The sequence below is a fragment of the Silene latifolia genome, chromosome 7, assembly GCF_048544455.1.
Source record: "Silene latifolia isolate original U9 population chromosome 7, ASM4854445v1, whole genome shotgun sequence".
NCBI classification, from domain to species: domain Eukaryota; kingdom Viridiplantae; phylum Streptophyta; class Magnoliopsida; order Caryophyllales; family Caryophyllaceae; genus Silene; species Silene latifolia.
Window position 1 is genome coordinate 122,760,106 of NC_133532.1, and position 26,210 is coordinate 122,786,315.

The 26,210-nt window shown below is 36.9% G+C and overlaps 3 protein-coding genes and 1 long non-coding RNA gene across 5 annotated transcripts; all 4 read right to left on the reverse strand.

Annotated features, from left to right (window-relative positions):
* Positions 1 to 1,058: 1,058 nt before the first annotated feature.
* On the reverse strand, positions 1,059 to 6,700 carry LOC141592898 (uncharacterized). Its single transcript, XM_074413786.1, has 4 exons — positions 6,377 to 6,700; positions 3,636 to 3,770; positions 2,352 to 2,438; positions 1,059 to 1,525 (listed from the first exon to the last, which is right to left on the reverse strand). Exons 1-4 carry the CDS (start codon positions 6,530 to 6,532, stop codon positions 1,367 to 1,369), a joined length of 537 nt encoding a protein of 178 aa, XP_074269887.1. The 5' UTR covers positions 6,533 to 6,700; the 3' UTR covers positions 1,059 to 1,366.
* A 2,642-nt stretch (positions 6,701 to 9,342) lies between these two features.
* Positions 9,343 to 12,368, reverse strand: LOC141592899 (putative pentatricopeptide repeat-containing protein At5g52630). Of its 2 annotated transcripts, XM_074413788.1 has the most exons (3): positions 9,883 to 12,368; positions 9,700 to 9,752; positions 9,343 to 9,555 (listed from the first exon to the last, which is right to left on the reverse strand). In XM_074413788.1, exon 1 carries the CDS (start codon positions 12,026 to 12,028, stop codon positions 9,950 to 9,952), a length of 2,079 nt encoding a protein of 692 aa, XP_074269889.1. In that variant the 5' UTR covers positions 12,029 to 12,368; the 3' UTR covers positions 9,343 to 9,555; positions 9,700 to 9,752; positions 9,883 to 9,949. The 2 variants fall into 2 exon arrangements, with proteins under 2 accessions (XP_074269889.1, XP_074269888.1); XM_074413787.1 differs by lacking the exon at positions 9,343 to 9,555 and having other exon boundaries at positions 9,578 to 9,752.
* A 56-nt stretch (positions 12,369 to 12,424) lies between these two features.
* On the reverse strand, positions 12,425 to 22,079 carry LOC141592900 (protein CIA1). The gene is made up of 11 exons (XM_074413789.1): positions 21,885 to 22,079; positions 20,566 to 20,771; positions 20,028 to 20,174; positions 19,389 to 19,607; positions 19,202 to 19,263; positions 18,462 to 18,527; positions 18,310 to 18,376; positions 17,410 to 17,471; positions 16,470 to 16,539; positions 13,153 to 13,236; positions 12,425 to 12,742 (listed from the first exon to the last, which is right to left on the reverse strand). Exons 2-11 carry the CDS (start codon positions 20,719 to 20,721, stop codon positions 12,680 to 12,682), a joined length of 996 nt encoding a protein of 331 aa, XP_074269890.1. The 5' UTR covers positions 20,722 to 20,771; positions 21,885 to 22,079; the 3' UTR covers positions 12,425 to 12,679.
* A 1,117-nt stretch (positions 22,080 to 23,196) lies between these two features.
* On the reverse strand, positions 23,197 to 24,362 carry LOC141592901 (uncharacterized). The gene is made up of 2 exons (XR_012521246.1): positions 24,119 to 24,362; positions 23,197 to 23,565 (listed from the first exon to the last, which is right to left on the reverse strand). It is a non-coding gene; the product is annotated as an uncharacterized LOC141592901 (long non-coding RNA).
* Between the last annotated feature and the right edge of the window lie 1,848 nt (positions 24,363 to 26,210).

A 26,210-nucleotide genomic window follows, 5' to 3' on the forward strand; every position in this document is an offset into this window, starting at 1 on the left:
CCGTTTCTTCCCGACCCGTCTTGAAAAAGAATCGTACAAAGAATAACTATAATCGAAAACGAATTTATTAGAAAACAAAGAAAAATAAATTTCTTGTAAGCTAGAGATCTCAAAATCATGATCTGACAATTCGGCTCGGCCTCGTATTGTTGCCTTCATGCAGCTTTTGATGAGGATCCTTCGTATGATAAACTGTAAAAGGAAAAGGGCCTCGTATGAGTCGTATCGCTGTCTTAATGCAGCTTTTGATGAGGGATCTTTCGTATGATAAATTGTAAAAGGAAAAATACCTCTTACTAGTTCCATAGATCGTTGACAAATAACTTGTATCCATTAAAGTAATGTGCGACGAATCATTAACGAATTCTCTTGTCTATATTTTGATTGAAACTAAATCCAGAATTAACTGGAAAACTCCCGAAATAAAGGATAGAAAAAACTGAAAAACGATTCTCCCAAAAAGAGAGGCTTTTATTGATTAGATAACAAATACGCATACTATTAATTGAGAGATGAAACAGTTTTGGGGCTTACCATCGATTAGTTTATCGATGGGAGCCCCAAATTTGATGGAGGCTAAGGATTTTTCAGGGAGGAGGGGGGAGGGATACTCGCCCTTCTGCGTTTTTTTTTGGAGACGAGTGTGTTTAAAATTTGAGAACAGTCGATTAGATTAGTCGGTAAAGTTATGAGTTGGTAGTGGTATGTATGATTTGGATTTGAATTTTGTTAACATTGTACTATTGTAGTATTTGTTTATAGGATGTCTCATTAATTTTCCTTCTTGGGGTTGGCCCTCATGATGGACGTGTATACTCGGGATCTTCGACCAAGTTTAGTACATAGTCGGGGGAAGTTAATTAGACCAGGAAGTTAATTAGACCGGCAAAGCTCTTCCTCATAAGTTTTAACACTGCTACATTCCCATGACTCGAACCCAGACCTCTTGTTAAGTTAAAACAGTCTCTTATCGGTTAATCTAAGTATTCACTGGTTTATCTGCTCTTGAGAAGTGAGAACCATTATTGGGATCACACAGCTGGTACAGGCAAATCATAAGTAAATGACACTTTTATTATTAACAAGTCAATAAGGGTTACAAATTCTAATTTATTGACCATTCACAGAGCAGGAGAATGCTACACCAGCAACTGCATGGCAGCATGGAAGATCTGTGCCCAAAGAATTAAGGACCAAATCGCCACGAAGTACGAAACCAGTTCAATAGCCAGTTTTCATCCACAAAAGAGCCTGCAAGAAATCATACTACTACTCCTATACAGAGAACCAAAAATTGGAACAGAATCGATCTTCTGAAATTAAGTTAAGAGAAAAAAAAGGAAAAAGAAAATGTAGTTGAGGAGGATCAAGCAGCATTTGCTGATTTTTGGGCTCCTTGTTGAAAATATCCAAAGTTGAATAGGCCAGTAATGCCTCGTCCCCTGGCTAGCTTCTCCAGTTCTACGATTTTGAGCTTAAGATCTTCTACTTCTTTCGATAAAGCTTCATCTCGTTGCTTCAATGCCTGAAATTATTGCAATAGAAATGAAACCTTGACAAGTTTCAACGTGAAGGTACTATTACCAACAACAATAGCCAAAATGGGTTACCGGATTCGCAATTCGTTCAATTTGCTTTCTTAATTCTAATTCGCGATTCGCTCAATTTAGCGAATTCAATTCGCTGGCGAATTACATTATTTTAAAATTCGGTAATTCGTCGAATCCAATTCGCAAAAGGATTATCCTTTTATATCAACAAAGCTAAAAAAAATCATCTTCCTGTCAGAAATCAAAATCAAATTAAAGCTAAATTTACAAATCTACAATAGTGAATCAAATCATTGTGCTTGGCTTCAAAGTTCAAACTTCAAAATAATCAGGTATCTTGTCTATATTTCAATTTTTCCTGATTTTTTTGGGTTTTTAGCATAATCATATAATTCGCTCATCTCAGCGAATTAAAAGCGAATTGGGACGAATTAAGATGAAAACGAATTGCGAATTAATTCGTTCGAAGAAAAAAAAAAAAAAAAAGCTAGGTGATAAAGGGCAGGGAATATAGCACTAGAAGAAAAAAAAAAATATGGAAATTGTATAGTAGTGCACTTCATTAGTTCCGCCTTATGTAAAGGCACGCCTAAGGTGTCCGAGCCACTCCGAGGCGTATTGACTAGTGCCTCCGTGAGCCTATGGGTAAAGCACACCAAGGTGCGCCTTTTGAAACTAAGATAAATCATATACGGAATAAGTTGAAAGACCATCACAACAATTTAAAGGAAAGGTAAAAATATTATATCTGGAGCAAATTAGCCAGAGGTGGTAGTATGAGGCAATGATAGTTTACACTACCTCCAGTTCCTGCTTTCGTTTCTCTTCCTTTTTAGCTTCAGATTTTGAGTTTCTCTGCACCTCAAATATTACTACAGCTCCAGCAACCTGCATATAAGTATATAACTTATTAGTGCTACTAAAACAAAAATGTAAGTCTGCTCCAGTTTGATGTATTATTATCTCTACTTCAAGTAAAGATAACGTTGAATCCACCTGTTTCAACCAAACAAGGCTATCTTACGATAATGGACGACCTATAGAAAGCCATGGAGCTGTTTCACATGCAGCGAGCAAGAAAGCTTCATTGACAGAAGACAGATTGAAGGAGCGCCCCCAATGTACATATAAGCCAACTCGGCGTATATACTGGGGTAACTAAATCAACCAACTCAATTTACTCTGTGGGATAACTAGCTCACACATGATCATGGACACTGACTTTTCAGGTATCTTAAACCTGACATTGGGTGATGCCGAGAAAGCCAAAAAAGCTTACTCACTATAACTTAAGAGCTATCATATAACTCATTCGACTTTTCAGGCCTCCTTTGTATATGGGAGTCACCTCTCGGTGTCTGTTTTGTACACGAGTCTTGGGTGTCACCTCCTTGGTGTCCCATAGAAGAAGAAAAAAACCTAATATCACGGCATAATACACGTTGTGAACTGTGTACACAAATGCACCAATGAAAACCAACTCTATATAACAATTTCATCTCCAAGGTATCTTGAAAAACACTTTCACCGGAATTCAGAATCGATGGTTTTTGTTCTTCTCTATACTTTACTAATCCAAAAATTAGAGTTTTAATTTATCATTGTAAATCCAGTCTAACATAAAATGGTTATTTGTTGCCATCTTCAAAATTTTCAGCAAGTTTACGATCCTTAAACCTAGCTACAGATATAAAATGTCGCTGCTTTGGATGTGTATAAAGGCTGCATCAAAGTAAGACTCAGCTTGAGGTCAACAGCTTGCATGAGCAATCAGTTGGTTTATTCCTCGTGTTTATGTGTCTCTTTGACTCTTTTACTCTAAGCAGAACCACATAAAAAGATGGCTTTTAGTGGACGAATACAACCATTGGAATAGGAAAGAAGTCGGTGCATTTTCACAAAAAAGGTTATAATTCTAACGCTGTCTAAATAGGTTGATCTTCAACAGTTACTCATTACACCATACGATGAAATCCATTACATTCCCCTTCATTTCCCATTTATTACAGGGATTCCATTAACATTTAATGTTTTAATGTTGATTTACGTAACCAAACTTGTATCTTGTGAGCAAGAAAACCTTACCAGAAAGAGGAACAATTCACCAATAAGGTCGGCAGCAACCTGAACAGCTTTCTCCTCATTTAGTGGGCGAATTGCAACATCTCCTGCACGGTCGTAAATCCGCCTTTGCAATGTTGTTGTAAATCGATGATTTGCCTATATTACCAACCAAATCAGCAACTAATGGAATTTATAACTACTGCAGTTGAGTCAGCATCACAATATTTCATTGCATGAGGTAAAACATAAGACCATATAGATGGCATTCTTAAAAACAGAATCTACTTGAGTATGAAACAAGGTTGAACTGTAAGCCTGTAAGTAAGTTTGTAACTGATAGATGAACCAACTCAACCAAAACCTTAAGGTGATGGTTGAGGCCCAACTATTATAAATATTCCTATTACGCTCCCTCACTCAAATGCCCGTTGGGCTTGAAGAGTGGTTAGTTGTGCACAGGCTCCCCCGTACCGTGTGCTAGGTTTCCACTTCGAGAGTTTTTGAGGGGTTTTGAGGTTGGCAGGATTCGAACCCGTGACCTTCGGTCACACTGTCTCTGATACCATGATAGATGAACCAACTCAACCAAAACCTTAAGGTGATGGTTGAGGCCCAACTATTATAAATATTCCTATTATTATAAATATTCCTATTAGTATAAAGTTATCATGTCAATTAGATGAGCTTTTCTCAGCCAATAAGTATTACCTAAAACGATTTTACAATCAAGTTATTGTTAAACCGTTCATTGAATACACTTGTAAGTTGTACCCTCGTCTTAAGTTATGGTAGTTAAAAAGGATGTTTTAAAAGGGTATTTTTGAGTAATATGTACGACAGTTTAACATGTAAAACCGCCTTACACAAGAATTATGTTCTCTCAATGGCAGGATCCTGTGGAGCTAAAATAGAGTGCTTTTTAATTTTTACTCCTCCAGATTTATTTATACGTGTACTAAACATAACCATTCGAACTTCCGAGTTCAGTATTAGAACACACTCTCTAGATACATCGGATTTTCAGTCGATGTGTATATACTGAAATAGGATCATCACACATCTTAGCAAAAGGAGTAGTCAATAGATTATCATATACTCCGTATTAGGCTTGATGCTCCATCATTAGTGTAACTTTATCATCAGAATACTTCTACTGCCCAAGGAATTTCATCTAGCTCTGTCTTTTCAGAATTCAGACCTTATACATTCACTATCTCTGTAATCGGAAGGTACTCGAGCACACTGCCTTGCATATATCATTCGCACTACTACTTGATTTTCGAAATATCTACTGCCCTAAATTTGAAAATTTACACTCCCTCACTATATTGTCATTTCACCAAACAAATTCCTCAACATTAACACTACTATAAGGCCATGTTTGCAGCTGTCACATGCTCCATAAACCCAGACTCAACTGGGTCGAGTTGAGTTGAGCTAAACCGATTTCACATGGTGTGTCTAAATTCATGTGAAAAGAGCCAGCATAAGTGCTTGAACATCAGGATCTTGCAAACCATATACGAAAAACCTACATTACATTCAACATACACATTGATCCACTTTACTCGACAAAATCAGTAAAGATCCAAACTTTCCAATCAAATATCCAAAAGGCCAACTTCCAACTGAAAAATCACTAACAAAACCCACAACTCCGCAGCTGATCACATTAAAAAGCTCAGTAAAGTCACAGTGGCCGAACTAATCGGGGGCTAGCAGGCGGCAGTTGCCCTCCAACACCGAAAATTTTAATTAATTTACACTTTTAGACGGGTTTCCCCCTAATTTACCTTATCCCATTAATAATTTGCCTCCAAAAAATATTCGCCCCACTAACAGTAAACCCTGGTTACGCCACCAACTATAGAACATCAGTACATCACAAATTTCTCCTTCCTCATACCCAAATAACAAATAATGGTTAAGCATTCAAATAGCTTACACTTTCTATCCCACGCAATTCTTTACAGTTTCTTTATTGGGTGTCTCAGTCATTTCTTTACGTTTTTCTTTTTCTTCCAATGTACACCTTAGCCTTTTCAATTTTGCATTTCTGCCTATAGTAAGTCTCACTTGTGACCGTCTCAAGTTAAGATGTTTCACTATTTTTGTTCTGCATATCAACAAGTCCTATTTGTGACCGTCACAAGTTAAAACGTCTCACTTATTAGTGTTCTGCCTATCGGCAAGTCTTGCTCGTGACTGTCACAAGTTAAAACGTCTCACTTATTAGTGGTCTGCAACAAGTCTTGTTTGTGACCGTCACAAGTTAAAATGTCTCACTTATTAGTGTTCTGCCTATCAGCAAGTCTTGCTCGTGACTGTCACAAGTTAAAAGGTCTCACTTATTAGTGGTGTGCATATCAACAAGTCTTGTTTGTGACCGTCACAAGTTAAAATGTCTCACTTATTAGTGTTCTGCCTATCAGCAAGTCTTGCTCGTGACCGTAACAAGTTAAAATGTCTCACAACCCCTTCCCTTTTTAACATTATTTAAATCAGACGTGAGCACTTTCTTCCTTGTGACCGTCACAACCAAGAATTTGTGTTCTATGCCTATATCCTAAGAATTGAATTCAAATAACTTACACTATCAATTCTTGAAGTTCTCTACATAAACAAATGATCGGGGCGGAGGGAGTCTACCCTCACCAATTCTTTTAAGTTCATTACGTAAACAAATAATCGGGACAGAGGGAGTACATACAAAATCCAAAAGAACTACAAATAACCAAAAGGGTATTCGCAAAAGATCAAACCTGAGCAAGACCAACGATGAACCCACGAAATTTAGGATGAATCCCAGCTTGTTTTTTAAGACGATTAGCAATTGGTTTACTTAATGTTCTTAATGCAAGTGTCCCAAGCTTAAATAATGGAAGTACCATAACTTTATTAATTTGTACTCTATTCATATAATTTTCCCTTAGGTTAAATTTATGTACAAAAATTAATTGGGGCTTTAGGTTGAAATTAGGTTAATTTTTGGTTGCACGCCAAGTGTTTGATGTTTTGTCTCAGAGAGATGATCACATTATTTTGATTTGTTTTAGGGTTCTTTTCTTGGAAGAAAAGTAATAATCAGACTATTTTCGCGGGGTTTTAGTGGGGAGTTATGGAATTGCGTTTTTGGGATCATGGGCCTTGGATAAACGCCGTTAATAAAATTGGAAAGACGGTATTTCAATAAGTTATCGAGATTTAGGCCCTGTTTTTTTTGGCTGTAAAACCGTCTCAGAAGACTTACCTGTTAAAAAATTGTTAATGTTAGCTCTATTTAGTAGGCCAACCTTTTTTTTCATATGGGTAAACAGCCGTAAATTGACCTCGTCCGAGTAATCTGATTGGATAAATTTAAAAAATTATGTTAGTTTATTTGATTAATGGATTGTGAGGTTTTGATTGTAAAGTTAAGGCTCATTAGGAATTGGATTTGTTTTGGAAAATGGTTCGAGATTTACGTGTCCGTGATCTTAGGAAACGAGACGAGAACTAATCGGGCCTACTAACCGGACCAGTTTTAAACAAATAGCATCATAAATAGTTGAATTTGATATGTCTAATTTGTTGGAATTAACTCGAATCCACCCCAAACTTAACTCGATTAAAAAAAATAAAAATAAAAACTCAAATTGACCCGAACTAAAACCAATCTGACATGACTCGCTACCACCTAAACCGAACCTAAACATGTATCATATCTCTTAATTATGAATTTATGATTTCCTCTTTTAATTGATACAATGCCATTTTGAATTTGATTAATGTAGTAATACCTCAAACAAATAGTATGGCAATAAGCTACATTATGAATAACATAAAGGTATCCATAAATAAAACATTAAAAATAAAGAACACAACATGCATCCTAGTATTATTACAATAACACAAAATTCTTACTTGTGACTATCACAGGTTAATTATGACGACACTCACAACCAATTTAAATAATGTTAAAAATAAAAGAAGGTTGTGAGACGTCGCAAGTTTGTGACCGTCAGTCTGTCACAAGCAAGACTTGTAGTTTTACATAGAATGACAAAGAAGGTGATCCAAGTGCCATATTCCTGAATCATTTGCTTCTCTTCACACACTTGTTTCTTTAGTTTAGCAAATGCATACCTCTGACCAGAGTACACATCATATCTTCAACCGGCCGGAGAATAAACCGAGCATCGGAGATGGATATACTGAAGTGAACGACACGATAGGACGGAGATTAAATATCCATTTACCTGATTCATGTAAGTAAAAATAGGAAGCTATTATGGGGGAACTTGAGAAGCCAAAGTTGGTTAACTTTGGCTTATTTTCTACACCCTTGTTTGATGCTATTTATAGGCATACAATAACATACATATTGTATTGGTCCTTATTTTCAACTTTAGGAATAAAATATTGATAATATACTCCTTTTTTTTCATTGATTTGTAACTTTTTAGGTTGGTTTCTTTGGTTGTTTTTTTTTCACTTTTTATTTTCGCTATTTAATTTCTCGTTAGAATTTACTGCTTTAAAAGTGGAAGAAATCAAAGAATTGGATAAATTAAGCGTGATTTTCTCAAGTTTTCTTAGGATACTAAGCAGTGAGCTGATATCCTATATCCTGGTTTTGTGTCTCATTTCCTATCGCATTGTCTTTTATCTTACAACTACCATTTCTATTTAACAAAGTAATAATCAAGTGACTTATTAAGTGAAATAGCAACGGAACAATTATTCAATATGAATGTCTAGTTAATGATTTTGATCGGAAATTGTTAAGTTTTCGAATTGCATCACTATTTCCACCCTGAATTTTTGAACTCCGCAATTTTTTGTTAAAGGCAGAGATATCGTTCTATAGTTAAAACGGATTAAACATTACCCATTTGCATAGATGACAAAAGAATAATATCTTGGAAGGGACAGAACTTCACCGCATCTATCTAAACGGCATACTGTTTTAGTTATAAAACGGATACCTTCATTTAAAGGGAGACCGACAGAGTAACAGTTCTAAGTCATATTTAAATTGTCAAATGTTGACTGATGACTCTACCAATGGTGAGGAGGTAAGCATAAGATTCTTGGTCAGAATGGTCACAACTCCAAACCGTACAAAACACCTAATATGTCCAAAGTATGTCATCAAAAATAGCGAGGCAATAAAGTAAGTTGAACGTTCCTAACCTCAATTACTGTCTATGTTCATATGACCACCTATGATGCTTTCAATTATAGCCCATGCTGACCTAACAATTTAAAGGAACGTTCTTAAACTACTCCCACATGCTTTAAATCTTGACTAGATTGCATTGCTTTATAACATAGAGGTTCCTGGATGTATAATGTATATGAACTCTAATGCAAATATGCCGGAATTGCGACTATAAGACGCATTTTACATGCATACCGATCCAGCAGATGTCAACTAGCTTAGTTGGTAAAGTTATGAAACATGGTGCTCATAACCTGGATTCGAATCTCGTCTGCATAACAAATGTGTATGAACTTCAAAACAAATGCATAGAATTGCGACTATAAGACGTGTTTTAAATGCATACCAATCTGCAGATGTCAACTGACTTAATTGGTAAAGTTATAAGAGGTAGTGCGTATGACCTAAATTCAAATCTTGTCGGCATCAAAAAAACGCCCTTATGGCTCCCTTTACGCCCAAAAAAAATGCATATCAATGGGCATCGACCTAAATTAGTCAACCAATCAAGTTTTGTAGTGTGAATATTTCTATAAAACAGTTATAAAACTTCTGATGACTTCATAGTAGCTTATAAACACCAGGCTATGATAACAATAAATGAGGTGCATAAGCTATTATGTTTTGGAATAGTAAACTAAAAACCCGCCTCACATAAGAAACAGCAACAAAGACATCGATAGCCAGTAGACGATTAAGTGCAGTCTTGAAATATATGCATTTTCGATCACTCTTCACCTAAACATAAGAATGTGATTCATATTGTTTCTATGGCAAGCCTATGAAAAAATTCAACTGTTTTAAGTTTTCCACAGCCAAGACACATGTAAGAGTACATCACAAACGAGACGTTCTAACTCACCGATTCAAGGAAGTTCATACCTTGATTATCTGTACTTCACCGTCCTCTCCCATGGTATTCTCTATTCCAGACCCTGGTATACGGAACAACAGAAGAAAATGCTTTAGTTACCGCAATGTAGGGCAGTAGGTATAATCCTGAAAATGAAAATTTGGATAAAATTTGTGAAAAAATAGAATGCTGTCTGAAGGAGGATATTATACCAGGCAAATTTTCGGCTTCTGTACTTTAGCAGATTTAGAAGACATAACTTATCTAGATTCATGCGCGCTACCAAAAATCATTGCACGAGCAATAACCGTCAGCAAAATGATGAAACCTGCTGTTATCCCTCACAATTATACTTCTTCCAACAGCTTTTGCCATCAACTTAATAGCAGAATGGCAGTCAATGCATATTCTTAAATTCTTCTTTATAATGATAGGTTTCCAAGATGGCAGGCTCATTACAGCGAATGCAACGGCTATCTTTTCACTGTGATACTGAAGCATCTTTTCCTTTGTGCTATCATCTGTGTCAATATGAATGACATCTCTTTCCGGTTTGTATCCCATTCTCTTTATCTCATCGATAAGAGAATCAAGTTTCTTATAGATTTGTACCTGTTGTGGGTGAGACCAGTCATGTGCTCCGAAAACATGAGTTTTGTTGCCAACATCAACCCAACTGTACCCAGGCAGTTTTTTCAGGTTTCCGTCTTTCATCATTTTCCTCAAACTCCGCACATCTTCCCATTGTCTCTCCTTAGCGTATATACTCGAAAGCATAACATGGGCACTGCTGTTTTCCGGTTCCAGCCTCATGAGCTTCTCTGCAGCAAATTCAGCTCTCGCCTTATCGCCTTGAATCCTGCAAGCATTTAGATACGAACACCAACCAAAACAATCTGGCTCAAAAGGCATTCGGTTTATGAAGTCATCCGCTTCTCTGAGCTTTCCTGCTCGACTAAGCAAATCAATAACACACGAATAATGTTCCGCAGAGGGTGCCACCCCATATCTGCTCTCCATGGAGTTGAAGTAATTTAAACCCGCCTCGACCAAACCAGCATGGCTGCAGCCCATTATAAGGTTTACGAAGGTTATTGCATTGGGTTTTATGCATCGCTGAATCATTGTTTCAAAAGTTTTAACGACTTCTTTCCCTAATCCGTTATGGGAAAACCCACTCATTAACGAGTTCCACGCATAATCAGATGGATTTACGATACAATGAAACAACTGTGCAGAAAAATCAATTAAGCCACATTTACCGTACATATATACCAGAGCAGACGACACAATTGGGTCTGCAACAAAATTCATTTTCACAACTTGAGCATGAAGCTGCAACCCTTGCTCAAGTGCAGCTTGGTTGGCACACGCCTTGACCAGGCTCGAGAAGGTGAACTCATTCGGAACCATTCCCTTTCTTGTTAACTCAACAAATGTGTCGAGCGCTTTCTCTATTTGATCTGATTCCACGTACCCATCAATCAAAGAGGTATAGGACACGACATTCATACGGCTAGAAACACCTCGAAAAACTCTTGCAGCACTTTCCATGTCATTCACCTTCGAGTACATATCGACAAGTGCATTCCCCACTGCAGTCTCTTCCTCAAACCCTAATTTCAGAGTAAAACAGTGAACACACCTACCAAACGTACACGCTTTCATTGACGCGCTAGCACTTATTGCACTAGAAAGCACATAGCTATCAATGACCACTCCGTCAAGTAACATTCTTTTAAAACCCGACAAGGCGTTCTTGAAATAACCGTGCTTGGCATACCCATCGATCATTGACGTCCAGGAAACATGGTCCTTATACGGCATCTCCTCAAAGATCTTACAAGCATCGTGAATACACGCGCTTTTGGAGTACATATCAGCTAGATTACTACCCACAAACAACTCATTCCCAAACCCGGATTTCAGCGCAAGGCAATGTACTTGCCTTCCGAAACCCACGTCTCTAGTGGCCGCCTGAATAACGCTAGAAAAAGCGAACTCATTGGGACGTTCACCAACGTGTCTCATCTCGGAAAATGCAGCGACTGCATTCGCTAAAAGACACCGACGAGAAAAGGCAGTGATCATGGCTGTCCAGGAGACCAAGTTTCTTTGAGGCATATTGTCAAACAGCTTCTGTGCATAGTCAAGACAGCCACATTTCTCATATGATAGCAGAAGATGGTTGTTGACGTAGTTTCCGACATGGCGAAGGGAACGGAGGAGCTGTGCATGGAAGTGTTTGACAGCGGAGAGATGGCGGGTTTGGGAGTAAGTACGGAGGAGACGGGCTACCGCTTCGGGATCCTGTAGTATTGCATAACTAAGGCCCCATTGTGATTGATAATATTTCATAGGCTGACACAGTATTGGACGATCATAACCGTCTGCAAGTATTACCAAAGGTAGCGGTTGCGGGTTTCACTGTAATAGAAATAGTTGCGCGAACAAGTATCGCTTAAAATATGGATTCATGAAAACAGTATCACCTGAGAAATGCAGACTACCGGGATTTACAGAAAAAAATCTAAACAAGGTCGATTTTCAGTCTTATTCCCTCGCCTTCATTTTTCTCCGAATCCTTTCAATTGAAAATGTTGATAAATATCTCCCTACTATTTTAGGCCTAGCTGAAGAAATTGCGTTGTTCGAGTAAAAATTTATGCTAATGAAAAGAACATGCGAGGTGCGGGCGTGCGGCTTGAGCAACGATTTTTTGAAAGTCTAGCAATGAGAAGGTGAGAAAACACATTCACAAGACATAATATATACAAATAAATACAAAATTTGTTTCTACTAAAACATGAAGTATGAATGTCAATATCTACTCATAAATTATCGAACACCTCTAGTCCCACACTCAAAAATCGAGCAAATATGTTTACAGGCGGCTATCATGTATACCGGAAGTAATGAGAAGAAAAGTCTGGCAAAGATCTTTCCGTTAAACACAAGGAAGTAATATGTTTTTGCATGCCCCTACATAAGAATACAACAGCTTCATCATCATAATGTCTCCCATATCTTTACTACTCCATCGTCACCTGCAGACGCGAGCAACGGCTTTTCCTGCATGACAAAGGCTTGTTAATTCTAGAAACAATACAGGGAAATAACTGCCGCGCAGCTAAGCATCCAACACTGACATAGTGACATATAAGTGTGAAATAGTTCGACCCTCTTGAAATTCATGTATTAAACGACCACAAGAATTTGTGGTGTGAATATATCCGGTGACTCTAGTAGCCACCGGTATCGGTATCGGTCTCGGTTTCAGTTCGTGGGCAGAAAGCAGTACGTCGATCATCATACATATTCCGCTATTAAGATACGCATATTCTAACAGACCCTTATATCATCAAAGTAGAATTAGAAAAACTGAAACCAAAGTGGAATTAGCCTAAACTTAGGGCATCATAGTGGAAAATATCAGCACATTTGATGTACTTTAAAAAGAGTATTCTGATGCTGAGAGTTACCGTAGAACTCCACTGAACTGAATTTATGTCCTGTCCATGAGCCTTTTCCCTTTTTGAAAGTAGTTTATACATGGGACCATCCACCTGTGTAGGAAAGAAGTGCAGAAACCAATGAGCACATCATTACACCGTTTTTTTTGGGTACATACATCATTACACAGTGTAAACCGTAACTCTGATGTTCATGCTTATACAAACTCTCATTAAAGTTCTTGCATGTAATTCAAATGATTCTTGCTCAGATGACAGGACTATTTGCCGAAAACATTCAATCAAGAATCTGATTTAATGCAAAACTAATGTGAACTGCCTAAAACGGCACGAGAAACCATCTCAAGCTAGCCTGATTTAGAATTTCGATCCATAGTTTTAACACAAGTTTTTGCAATCAAATTATGTATTTCTTATACAGCCAAAAAATTGGCCAAAAAATTGTCAAAACAAAACATGAATCCCACTTAGATGCCTAAATTTACAGAAAGGGTCTTGCATGCAATTTATGTTCTTTTTATACAAGCTAGAGTGAGTGCTAGACATAATTGAGCATATAATATTAAGAACTCCTAAATAGCAACTCAATTTTTTTATCAATTATCAGCCTCCAGAACCCATCAATTTTCAACCTGGCCAAAACAAACTATATATACCGCTTTTTAATCTCATCACATGAAGCAGAGAGAATGCCGCCATTAAGGTACCAAGGTGGGAACTGGAAAGTGGTGGAAAGAATAGCAACAGAATCATTGTTGACAATACAACTACACAAGTGATTCCTTGGAATTAAAACCAAACCAACAAGGGCAACAACCAAGTCTGAGCTGCAAGAATTGGCTGACCATCAAAACTAGAAAACAAGCCAATTCTAGAAGGAAGATGAGATAGCAGTCATAGCGCCAGCAGGTGTTGCTCAATTTGAGTACCACCCGGGTATAATTGTAAATTACTTACTTATTTTCATTTCCGCCTCTATTTTTCGAATTTCAAACAAATTAATGATCAAGGGTAATTTAGACACTTCAAATATGAAGATAAATTAAAGATATGCTTCTATGCTCTTATCCAAGCTAAATATTGAGTGGTTTGGAAGATTTGTTTCCAGCTAACAGATGAACAAATGAAAGTATGAAACTGATTCCATTTTATGTAATGATTAACCGTGTAAAGGTGATGTCCAAGAGTGTTCCAATTATCGGGGAATTAAACTTATGAGTCATACAATGAAGTTATGGGAGCGGGTAATCGAGCAAAGGCTTAGGAGATATGTAGACATCTCGGAAAACCAATTTGGATTTATGCCCGGGAGATCGACTATGGATGCGATTTTTATCATGAGACAGTTGATGGAATACCATCGGGACAAGAAGAAGGATTTGCATATGGTTTTTATTGACTTGGAAAAGGCATATGATAGGGTACCAAGAGAAGTACTTTGGTGGGCTTTGGCGAGAAAGGGTGTGTCGCGAAAATATATTGACCTCATAAAGGACATGTATGAGGGGGCTAGTGCAAGTGTTCGCACTAATGTTGGGAGAACGGAAGAATTTCCTGTTACCATCGGGGTGCATCAAGGTTCCGCACTTAGTCCTTTTCTCTTTGCTATAGTTATGGATGAGTTGACAGGGGATATTCAGACGACATCCCTTGGTGTATGATGTTTGCTTGACGATATTGTGTTGATTGATGAGACAAAAGAAGGGGTGGAGAGAAAGTTGGAATTGTGGAGGCGGACTTTAGAGACTCGTGGGTTCAGCCGAGCGGAGTAAGACCGAGTATTTGAGGTGTCAATTCACTAAGGTGGCGGGGTTGAGATCGACAGAGGCGGGGAGTATTATTTTTGATGGGAATGTTGTTGAGGTTGGATTTCTTGGATATCTAGGATCTATTATTCAAAAAGATAGGGAGTTAGACGGAGATGTGGCTCACAGAATTAAAGCGGGATGGTTGAAATGGAAGAGTGCTTCGGGGTTTCTATGCGATAAAGATATGCCCCAAAGATTAAAGGGAAAATTTTATCGCACGGCAATTAGGCTCGCCCTACTTTACGACTCCGAGTGTTGGGCGTGAAACATTGTCACATTCAAAAGATGAGTGTGGCGGAGATGCGCATGTTGAGGTGGATGTGCGGACATACAAGGAAAGATCGGTTAAGGAATGAGGTGATTAGGGAAAAGGTTAAAGTGGCGCCAATAGAGGACAAGATGATGGAAAACCGACTAAGATGGTTTGGCCATGTGAGAAGGAGACCTATGGACGCACTTTTGATTAGGAGGCCGGAGACTTGGAGAACAAAAAAGGTCCCTAGAGGTCGAGGAAGACCGAGACAGACATGGTTGAGAGTGATAGAGCATGATATGAGAGTTCGGGGCTTGAGGAGAGTATGGTGACGGAGAGGGCACAATGGAGGGAAAGGATACATGTGGATTTTTAGTATTTGATGTTTTTTTGACAGATTTAGTGCTTTTATTTATTTATTTAATTTAAAGAAATTAATTTATTTATTTTTCTCCCCTTTATTACACACTTTTTCAACAACCACTTTCTTATAGATTTTACCTGGTTCATTCCGGATCCTTAACTCTATTTCGGTTTTTAAAAATCGTTCTAATCTTTTCTCTCGATTTAAATTTTAAGTTTTTATAAAAGAAAGACGGAATCCGATTTTAAAACCCCTAAGTTCACCTTGACTTTCCATTACATTTTCGTTCTCCCTTTTGTTTTTTATCTTCCCTTTTTTATTCGCATTTTGAGGCGTGCGTGCACCCATGGACGGTTCGAAAGGATGATTCATGTCAGCCGACCCCAAATCATTTTGGGATTAAGGCTCTGATGTTGTTGTTGTTGTTGTATTAACCGTGTAAAGCCACGAAATAAATTGAATGATTCATCTGTGAATTGTCAGAATTTTACAATGTCATTTAACACAACTCAAAATCCTAGATGGAATTTCTTAGGAACAGTCAAACATCTAATGGCCTAATACTTGAATCTTGGAGGATTAATCATCTAATCTGTTAGCCCCTTTTATTTTGTCCCTTAATCTTTGATAAAGATTAACTACAATGAATGTTTTTGAAATATTAGATAAGTTTTACAGTATCATACAATTGGAAGCCTTCTAAGTTTCTTCAATGATAAAAATACATTTCTACCCACTAGTGGTTGGCACAAAAATGAAAACAAGTTTTTTTTTCTCTCTCTTTTAGATTTTTTTTTTTTTGAATTAGGGTGGCAACCTATCACTTTCTAAAAAACATTTAAAGACAGTAGGCCTGGTGAGAATGAGTATGAACGAAATAAGGTAGGAGTCAGTGACATACGGAACCATCTTCGTTTTCAACAAATAGGCGAATGGCATCATCTGCAGCTCCAGTAGCAATTACACCGTCCCTGAAAACCCAAATAAATATTATTAAATTTTACATAACCAAAACAAGTAAAGAGACAATGACCAAAGCATCAGAAATCAAGAGGAGATAATATAATAACTGCCTCGCTTGCAAATAAATCAAGCACATAGCGAGGTTCAAGGACCGTGGAAATTAAGTAGATCTCATCTAAAAAACGGTGTATCTAAAACATCAGATGTTGTTCCTGGTGTTCCTTCACAGTAGATGGCCCTACCCATTTTAGAATATAATTTTGCAAGCCAAAACCTTTTCCCTTTTCATTAGCACTTTCTGTATCCTCGCAATCATTAACAAAAACAATTTGGAGCAACAGACATTTAAACAACTAAACACTCCAGAAGATAACAGGCCAGTAGATTCATCTTCTACATAAACCAATGATGTGTTCAAGACTTTTAGGTGGCTTCACGCTTGATAAAAGCACAAAGATATGGCAGCAGAAAAGCACACAACTGGTCTGCCAAATATGGATTAACCATACAGATGTATCATATCTATCCTTTCACACTGCTACTGTTTGCAAATATCTATGAATAACTGAAAACTAGCACAAGAAGTTTCCTAATTGTTATTGATAATTGCAATAAACAGCTGCATTCAGACCCAAGCAGTGAGTCATTGTTGGTGCAACTTACATATGGAGACATCATAACGGATTGCACATTAGAATTCGCCATACCAGTGGCTACAGTAATGCATTTGAATGGCTAAGTTTTATGGCCTTTTCTTATTCAAGTGACAGGATCAGAGGGACAGAAGGGGAGATTAAACAACACGTAACTAAAAAATACTAAACATATTCTACTAAGGAATAGGCATAACAAATTGAAATGTTGTAGTTAACACACACCTTGACCAATGAACTGAGAAAATAGTGCGGTCATGATAGCCTGAAATAGTGCAAAGATGTCGCCAAAAAAAAAGGGGAAAACACAGAGATTAGTCAAACAAGCAACAAAATAAGCAAAAAAAGATAGAAAGAGCAAGAAAGTTGACGCATCTGCACTCAACCAAATAAGCAAAATAAATGCATAGGTACTTCACCAGAATTTAACAAAATTACTGTTTGGAGAGACTTGAGGATTTAAATATGGAACTGCGTAGAATTTCACAGGAGTTTATGGAAAGCTTGTACTTTGTTTTATTTGGAATTAATGTGCATATCCCCCAAACGTTTTATCAAAAAATTAAGCAGACTGTCATTTCTTTGCTCTCTCACTCATATTGCTCAAGTTGTAGATGTGGGTCAAGAATGCCTTTTACACAGACAACTTCTCTTATCTTCATCTATGCATTATGCTGATCACCTTCCTCAATATGCATGAACACAGAAGATCATACAGAGTATAATATTACAAGCAACTACTACTTGAAGTTATTGTTTTGGACATCAGAGGACTCCAATCTCCTCCCTCGGCCCTCTTCATCTGTCGCTGACTCCAATGGTTCTTGCTGATTACAACTCTAAACTCGAGAAGTTCTTCCAAATTATGCTTGCTTTTATGGTACCAACAACAACAACAACAACAGAGCCTTAATCTTGGAGTCAGCTGACATGATTTATCATTTGAACTATCAATGACTGGTTGCATGCATAAATAGAATGAAAGCAAAAGAATAGGGGAAGAGAAAAAGGAAATATGACTAAAAGTTGATCAAACATAAGATATGAAAGTCATAAAACGAGGAAGTAATTAATACATTTCAAAGCAACTTAAATTAGCCACCAAATAAAGAAACCAATTTCTCACCAGGGTGAGACGTCATCATTAGAGTGCAAGTTGTCTGTTCCCCATACTTTAATAGTAAGATCATCACTGCACGGTACACCCAAATTCATATCACTCAAAAATTTGTGTAGACTAATTTGACGCCATGGAAATAAAGAGGGGCACAGCATACCTACAGGTTACCATTTTATCTCCTGCAGCATTGAAGGACAGAGCCCATACTGTTGAAGTGTGACCGCTGAAATGTAAAAAATTAGACCTTTGCTCGATGAAGATATCAATAATCTCATAAGACGAAAGAGCTCATGAATCAAAAAAAATTCAAGATCAAAGATGCTCAGTTTTTGAAAGCATAATATTCACCATTTACTACACTATGACACAGAAAAGAATGAAACAAATTGTACCTCGTGTTATAAAGAAGCATTTAAAATCTATTGCAAAGAGTTGAAAGGAGAAATTAGATTCTCCATATCAAAGCAAGCAGAAATATATAATAAATTAGACTCTAACATACGATGATAAGGAAACACAACAATTATAGATTTTTACAATTACATCAAGATCACTTCAAACTACAGGTCAGTAGAAACTATCTCCATTTCGAATATAATACCAAAACCCTAAGCTCGCAACTACTAACCCTCTGCTTCTATAGCAAAAAAAAAAGGAGGGAAGGGGATAAAAAGGGAGGGGAGGGGAAATTTCTCCTTTCAAATCTTTCCCGTGTTAGCCAATCTCAAATAATTGTGTGACTGGGACTTTGCTGAAGTAGTGTGGCTAGGTAGCAAAAACAATGAATAACATCCGTAAATAATGTACCAGAAGATTTGACACACCATTGAATTCTGGGGCAACAAAAACAAATAAATGTAATCAAACATTCCAACATTTACAAAAGATCCAGCTTACTTGCTAGCCTCATTTAATGTTTGGACACAATGCCAATCATCATCACCATCTTCTGCCCATATCTGCAAAGATGAAGGCAATCAATAGGAACCAGATCACGTCATTGATTAAGAAATATCAGAAAGTGCCATCAAACTAACAATCCACACACATACAAGTGACATAGAAATTTGAAGAATTTATGCACCTTGATACTGTTATCATAGCTGCAGGAAAACAAGACATCCATTGACGGATGCCATTGAACCATCTTGACATCTTGAGTGTGTCCTTGCAACACTGAAACGCACTCAAACTCATTTCCAGGTTCAACTTCCCATATCCAAACAGATTTGTCGCGGCCACAGGTAGCAATTAAGGAACCGGCTGCATTCCAAGATACACTTTTGACTTCATTTTCATGACCCTGTATAAGTTAAATCCTAGATATCTTTAGTTAAATGAAAGTGATAGAAAACATACAATGTATAGAAAGTTGGCCCATATTTATCATTACTCCCGCAGTCCCGCAACGCAGAAGCAGAATGTTTTTAATGACTGATAGCTAAAAAATTGCTCAATCATTCTTAAGCATGTCTCGAAAACCTCGTATATTACGGCTTTCACCAAAGATATGACTCAATCCCACAAATTAACCAAAAAGTTACACCGTATAATAGAAGAGGTCATAGACTCGTAGCAACAGTCATATGATATGCGTGTGAATGCGACAAAAGAGCTACCAAAGTAAACTACGAAGGTCTAGCAGTTCAGTACATTTCAACTGGAAAGCAGAATTGAAAGTTCGGAAAGAATGAATGGAGGATATGTTTCGTGTTATGTATACCTCCAAAGTAGAGACGCACTCGTAATCACCGCCAATGTTTTCCCAGATAGCAGTAGTAGCATCAAAACTGGCTGTAGCCAGCATTTTACCAGAAGAAGACCAGGCACATGATCTCACGGTCCTCGTGTGTGTATCCTCCAGAACTACCTGCATAGTAGTGATTAGATCACATAATTAAAAGAAGAAGACAAAAACATTGTCTACCCGGCAACAATGAATCAATCATACATAATTCTAGAAATGGTTGTCAGTATCAAACTCAAAATGCACAACTAAACTGGGGGACACAGCATTAAACATCAAATCTAATCAATTCAACTTGGTAACAATTAATCATACATAATTCTGTAAATGACTGCTAAATTGGTCGAGAGAAGCAGTAAACATCGAACTTGATCAATTCACTCCAGCTGACTAAGCGACGTAAATTTTTTAATTTAGTACTCCCTCCGTCTCAATCAATTTATTTAGAGGTACCTTAATCAAAGGTAAGCAAACGATTATGACGAACGGGAATAATATTGGAAAACGAGAGTACCTTGCAGCGAAAGGAACCGGAGGGAGTCTGTTCCCAGATGCGCACAGTCTTGTCACCGCTGCAGGAAGCAAGCACAGGAGCGGTGGGGTTCCAAGCAAGGCCCCACACGCGATCCGTGTGTCCTTCTAGGGTTGCAACTTCCTTAAGCTCTCCCATATCCTCCACTCTTCCTTTCTTTGATTGTGATTGAAGAGTTGCCAAGTACTCTGGTAAAACAACAATTTTACCACAAATTGACCAAAATTCGAAAACTAATTTTATTTTATTTTAAAAAAAAAAACAAAGAAATTCTAAGGTGTACCCTTGAGTTTTGGGGGTTTTTAAGTTGTACCCATGCCTTTTTTTTATAGGATTATTTCATAACAATAATCCATCCTATTCGTGGCCTGCAATAATTACTTCATCCTATCAATAATCCCAATTAAATCCAACCAAAACACCATACCTTCTATAAAGAACGAGCTGATATTTTATGATGATTATGTGTATCAAATAAACCAAGTTCTTGATTCATCACTTGAAAATATTACACATAAACTTCACATATACCAGCTAGGTTGTCCAAAAACTATCAAATATTCCAACATAAACTTCAAAAAATATCAGTTGGTTCGTTATTAGAAGGTATGGTACTTAGGTTAAATTTAATTGGGATTATTGATAGGATAGAGTGATTATTGCAGACCACCAATAGGATGGATTATTGTTATGAATAACCCTTTTTTATATATATTCTGTGTTTACCCTGGAGCTCCACGATTAGTCCCAACTCTCAACCATGAACTCCTTCAGTCCTTCAACTCTCCCTTAACTCTCTGCTTCTCCCAAAAACCCTCTTTAAACCTCCCATCTCAACGGTTAACGTCAAATTACCCACCGTCTATGAGAAATATCACAAACCGCCTTTCAAAAACCAAAAGCTACCATTAAGACCTCTTCCAAGAAGCATAAAGCGATAGCTGAGATTTCATTGATTGTTGGGTAGGTTCATATCGGGTGAGCTAATCGGTATGAGCGAATTAGCGAGTAATTGAATTAACCAACGAACCAACTTAACGTAGACAATCAATAAGGTCATAGTATCGACTAATGTATAGAATTTAGGGGCAGGTACGACTTAGAAAACCGAAAAAAAATCAGGTACAACATAGAAACAAAAAAAAGCCCCAAATTAACGGGAACCCTAATTTCGTAAACTGATCAATTTGACAAAATCGAAACCTAGAAAAATAACACAATCAATTTAAGCTTAAACAATACAATACCATAGACGTGATTTAAACAGCATAATATTCAAATCAAATTCTCAGAAAAGTTACCTAATGAGAGGTAAAGCTATGGCGATGGCGTCGTCTAGGTAATCGCTGAAAGTAGTAAGACTATAAGAAAGTGTAGAAATGGCAGCGATGCATTCAACAATGGCGAACTGGAAATAATACTCCGTCTTAACTTTTCTATACTTCTAAGGTGACCAATTGGGGTAACGTAGTTGCTCATTCATGGACGAGTTTTACTCTTTCATGGACTTTTTTTCATTATTTTTCCATAATATGCCCTTTGCCTAATTCTCCTAATTCTCTCTAATTCTCTTTTAGGTCTCTCTAATTCTCTCCCTCACAAAATTAATCAAATTCCGTCAAATTACACAATTATGGATGCTAATTCTCGTATCGATCAAGTAATAATTCTAATTCTTGATTCTGTTAATTATATTATTTCAAGTTAATGAATGGTTTTTCACTAATTAAATTAAGGTTTGTTCGTCGCCGGCGTTGGGGTAAAAGATGGCAGCCATCGCCGACATTACGACATCCGTTGTTTGTTGTGGCGTTTACGCTGGTGTTACCACGTGGAAGACGGCACAATAGGGACATGGGTCTATATCGTCACTTCCTGTATTATTGTTCCAGATTTCTAAAACAATATGCAAAACTGGTGATTGTGTATACGAACCGAATCTTAATTGTTGTAACAAGTCATTTTTACTATGCAATGTCTTGCTGTTTACTGTTTTATGATTGTGTACCATGATGATCGACAATTCTCAAAGCAATTTTTCTTGTTATTACTTTAGTTATAAAGTAAAACTCAAATACGTATTTAAGCATCACTGCATCAGTAGTCATTTTATTGGCTAGCTTGGTACAAGTATTATTTAACGTAATTCTGCTCCATTTTTTTTATCTTCAGCAGCCTTTTCCATTGACCTCAATTTAATTTGGGATTGAGGCTCGGTTGTTATAGAGAAGACGAGGCTTACTTGATTTGGTTATAATGTTGTTGTGAACTTCCGTATTTTACGATTGGTGTGTCGAGGGATATTAAATACGAAAGATAGATTATTACAGAAGGAGGTACTATGTGATGCTGCTAGTTTTGCTATGTGGAAATGCTGACGAACCATCTGTATTTCATGTATATGTTCAGTTGCAAGTGTACTGCCATAAACGGTTTGCAATATCATATCTGGTGTGCAGAATGTTTGTTTTCCTGGTATGCAGATCACAAAGGATATCCTGTTCATGTTATAAAAGGCTGGAAAACAGAGGCGACACTATTTTGCTGCTTATCTTCAATTTAAGTGAACAGCTGCAAATATTCATATTCAAGAATTGATTCACAAACAAAGAGTACAAAAAACATTCTTATTCAAGAATTGCTGATTGGAAAAAAAAGACAGCTTGAATGGAATTGTGATATATAAAAATCATTCATCGACCTAATACAATTACCGCAAATATTCATATTAATACACTGATGCTAAAAAAAATTCTTCAACTATGTCACACTCTCTAAAAGAGAGTTCCAGTTCAGAGTAGAATTGATCCGATGATCGGATGATCTGAGTCCATCAGAATTGGCTATTTGTCCATGATTTGCAGGACTCCCACTTTCATCTTTTGTTGCTTTGCTGAGCCAGTGCTCGATCCATCTTCATCCTCTCTTAGTAACGGGATTAGCAATTACATCTTTTAGCTCTTAACTAGAATCGAATATTTCCTGCAAGAAATGCATAGCAAACCCGAACATAAAGCAAGACAACCTGAAATTATAGACATTGTTCTTTTCTGATTGTATCCCTGACGAAGCATAGGCATATGCATAATCATCACACCCAACAACAGTAAGCTTGTTTGCAGTACATGATTACGTAAACGGTTAAGCATATATGTCGAAACTCCACCGACTTTGGGAAGTGACATTCCCCTAGGAATCATAACACGTTGATGCTATCTGTGAATTCCTTCAAATATTAAGAAACTACCTTACACAAATCACCAATATCTGTAGTACACTTGTACCCTAAAGCCCATATTGTGAGAGTAAATAAAGCTGCAACTGTAAAATTATGGGCAACGACAAGAAAATGGGGGCTCTTAGGACCTTGTTGAAATCAAGATTGTGAACAGCTAGAATATTGGTGAGTACTCACTCACGAGTATAAGAAATAAATTGGTCAAAATAAGCAAATAATTCATATATCTAAGAACAACAAAAACTGGAATTGAATCGAATCGAACCGAATTGAATAAACAAGTGACGATAAATAGACCTGATTAAGAACATCGTTGGGAGGCGGATCTGTGAGATCATCTGATGGCCGGTCTGAGGAGGTCGTCAAGACCAGCCGGTGGCGCAAGGGAGACGGCGGTGAGGGTGGTGGGTGGTGGCTGCCGGATAGTGGTTAATGGTTGTAGTTAGAGAGAGTAAAGTGTAAATGAAGAAGAGGGATTGAAAAGGGGTATTAAAATAAAAGGGTATTATTGTCATTTACGCCCATGAATGAGTAAAACTCGTACATGAATGAGCACCACCCTTGGGGTAATTAAGGGGTTTTTGAGTATAACTATGAGTCGAGACTCGAGACGGTTGTAAGTGTGAAATGGATATAGACACCGTTACCATTTTTTACGACGGTAAGTGAAACGGATGTTGAGTTGGTCATGAACCGAGTCGAGATAGGCTCACGAAATAGCCTATACGAGGCTGGATCGTGTTCGGCCTATTTTGTTCGCCGAAGCCCTTCCAACTAGGCTAAATCGAGATTTTTGGGTTATACGAGAAAAAGGAACATACATCGGATGTACTACCTCCAACGTTTTTGTTTTTTGAGCATATACTATGTATTTTTCTTGAGATTATTATCTCAAACTTTATTTGTTTTTGAACATATATGTATTTTTTTGAGCATAATAAAGTTTATAAGTTAGTTTTTAATATTTTTTCGTCAAAACTCAAATTTAACTAAACTTATATGTAATGTTTTTGAGTTTTATTGTAATTTTTTAGAGCTTAATGTTTAAGTGAATAAACTCAGAAACTTCATAGTGAAACTCAGAAACTTTAAAACAAAACTCAAAAACTTTATTATAATGCTCAGAAACTATCGAATTGGAGGTAGTACATCAGATGTATAATCCTCTTACTGGGGTTATACAAGATTATTTAATTAGTCTTCTTTCTAATTGAACTGGAAAGAATTAAAAGGAGCCCCTGCTTAACCGAAGTAAACTAAAATTAAGTTGAGGATTGAGTTACTATTACTCCGTAAGTAATCTATTCAAGTATTGGTGTTGTAGATTATAGTGGTGTTATTCTACTGTGACATTCTTATTAAATGAACACAAATTTTCATTTAAGACGGCATTATTTGTCACAAGTAATATATACTTGACCAATTTTAAACATAAGACAGATAGTACTGTCTTAAAGGAGGTTTACTATTAAACGAAATTTGAAGCTATATTATTAAATAGTTATTATATCATTTTACGTTATTTTACCAAAAATCAAATACATTTTCATCTAGTTTTACCAAATAGAGCCTAATTACGGTTTGTGGAGAGAGTAACATGAGCACTTACGTGAGTTATCCATTTGTGATATTGATATTGATTCGTTTAATAGTTATGGACTGGGCTATGCTAACTTTTCAAGCCCAACTTTCAGCCCATGCCCGTCTTAATAAATGTATTGGGCTTTTCAGGGCTGGGCCGCGAGCTTTTGGGACCAAGTTGCAGCCCAGACTCGGGAAAAAAAATTGAAGATTTTAATTTTTAAATAATACTCCCTCCTATTTCGAATAACTGTCCCATTTGGATAATGGCACGAAAATTAAAGAATGGAGTTAAAATAATGAAAACTATTATATAGGGATAAGAATATAGGAGTTAAAAAAAGAAAAGTATTGAATATGATGGTTTGAGTGGTTAGGGTGGTAAATAAAGAAAAGAGTCAAGGGTAGGAAAGTAAAAAATATGTCCAAATATGACAAATGGGACAGTTATGTGAATAGACGGAAATGGCAAATGAGACAGTTATTCGGAATAGGAGGGAATACTTCATACCTTGGATATACTAGGCAAATTATTATTTTAGACGGTTGAATTCATCTGAAATTATGACGGTTAAAATGTGGTCGTTACTAAAATGTGAACCTTTATGCTAAAAAAATTATTATTAAGTTATTAATTAAAAAGTGACAAGTTTAGTTATTCTCCGTAAAATTTATAACTTTTTTTATCATTAAATGGTAACTTTTTTTATTATAAGATGGTGAGGTTATTCTCATCTTAAGTTAAACCGTTTTAAAAGAGACTAATTGAATATGGTGTCATTGGCTTGCTAGCTGGAAAAACTGCATC

What these genes read in the sequence shown, in the direction of transcription:
- LOC141592898 (XM_074413786.1), bottom strand. Translation starts at nt 6,532, where the DNA reads ATGAATAGAGTACAAATTAATAAAGTTATGGTACTTCCATTATTTAAG. An exon ending in GTGAATTGTTCCTCTTTCTG is followed by an intron (nt 2,439 to 3,635) that starts GTAAGGTTTTCT and finishes ACTTATATGCAG; the next exon opens with GTTGCTGGAGCTGTAGTAAT. An exon ending in AACGAAAGCAGGAACTGGAG is followed by an intron (nt 1,526 to 2,351) that starts GTAGTGTAAACT and finishes CAATAATTTCAG; the next exon opens with GCATTGAAGCAACGAGATGA.
- LOC141592899 (XM_074413788.1), bottom strand. Translation starts at nt 12,028, where the DNA reads ATGAAATATTATCAATCACAATGGGGCCTTAGTTATGCAATACTACAG.
- LOC141592900 (XM_074413789.1), bottom strand. Translation starts at nt 20,721, where the DNA reads ATGGGAGAGCTTAAGGAAGTTGCAACCCTAGAAGGACACACGGATCGC. An exon ending in ACATTAAATGAGGCTAGCAA is followed by an intron (nt 18,528 to 19,201) that starts GTAAGCTGGATC and finishes TTTACATTTCAG; the next exon opens with CGGTCACACTTCAACAGTAT. An exon ending in GATAAAATGGTAACCTGTAG is followed by an intron (nt 18,377 to 18,461) that starts GTATGCTGTGCC and finishes TGTACCGTGCAG; the next exon opens with TGATGATCTTACTATTAAAG.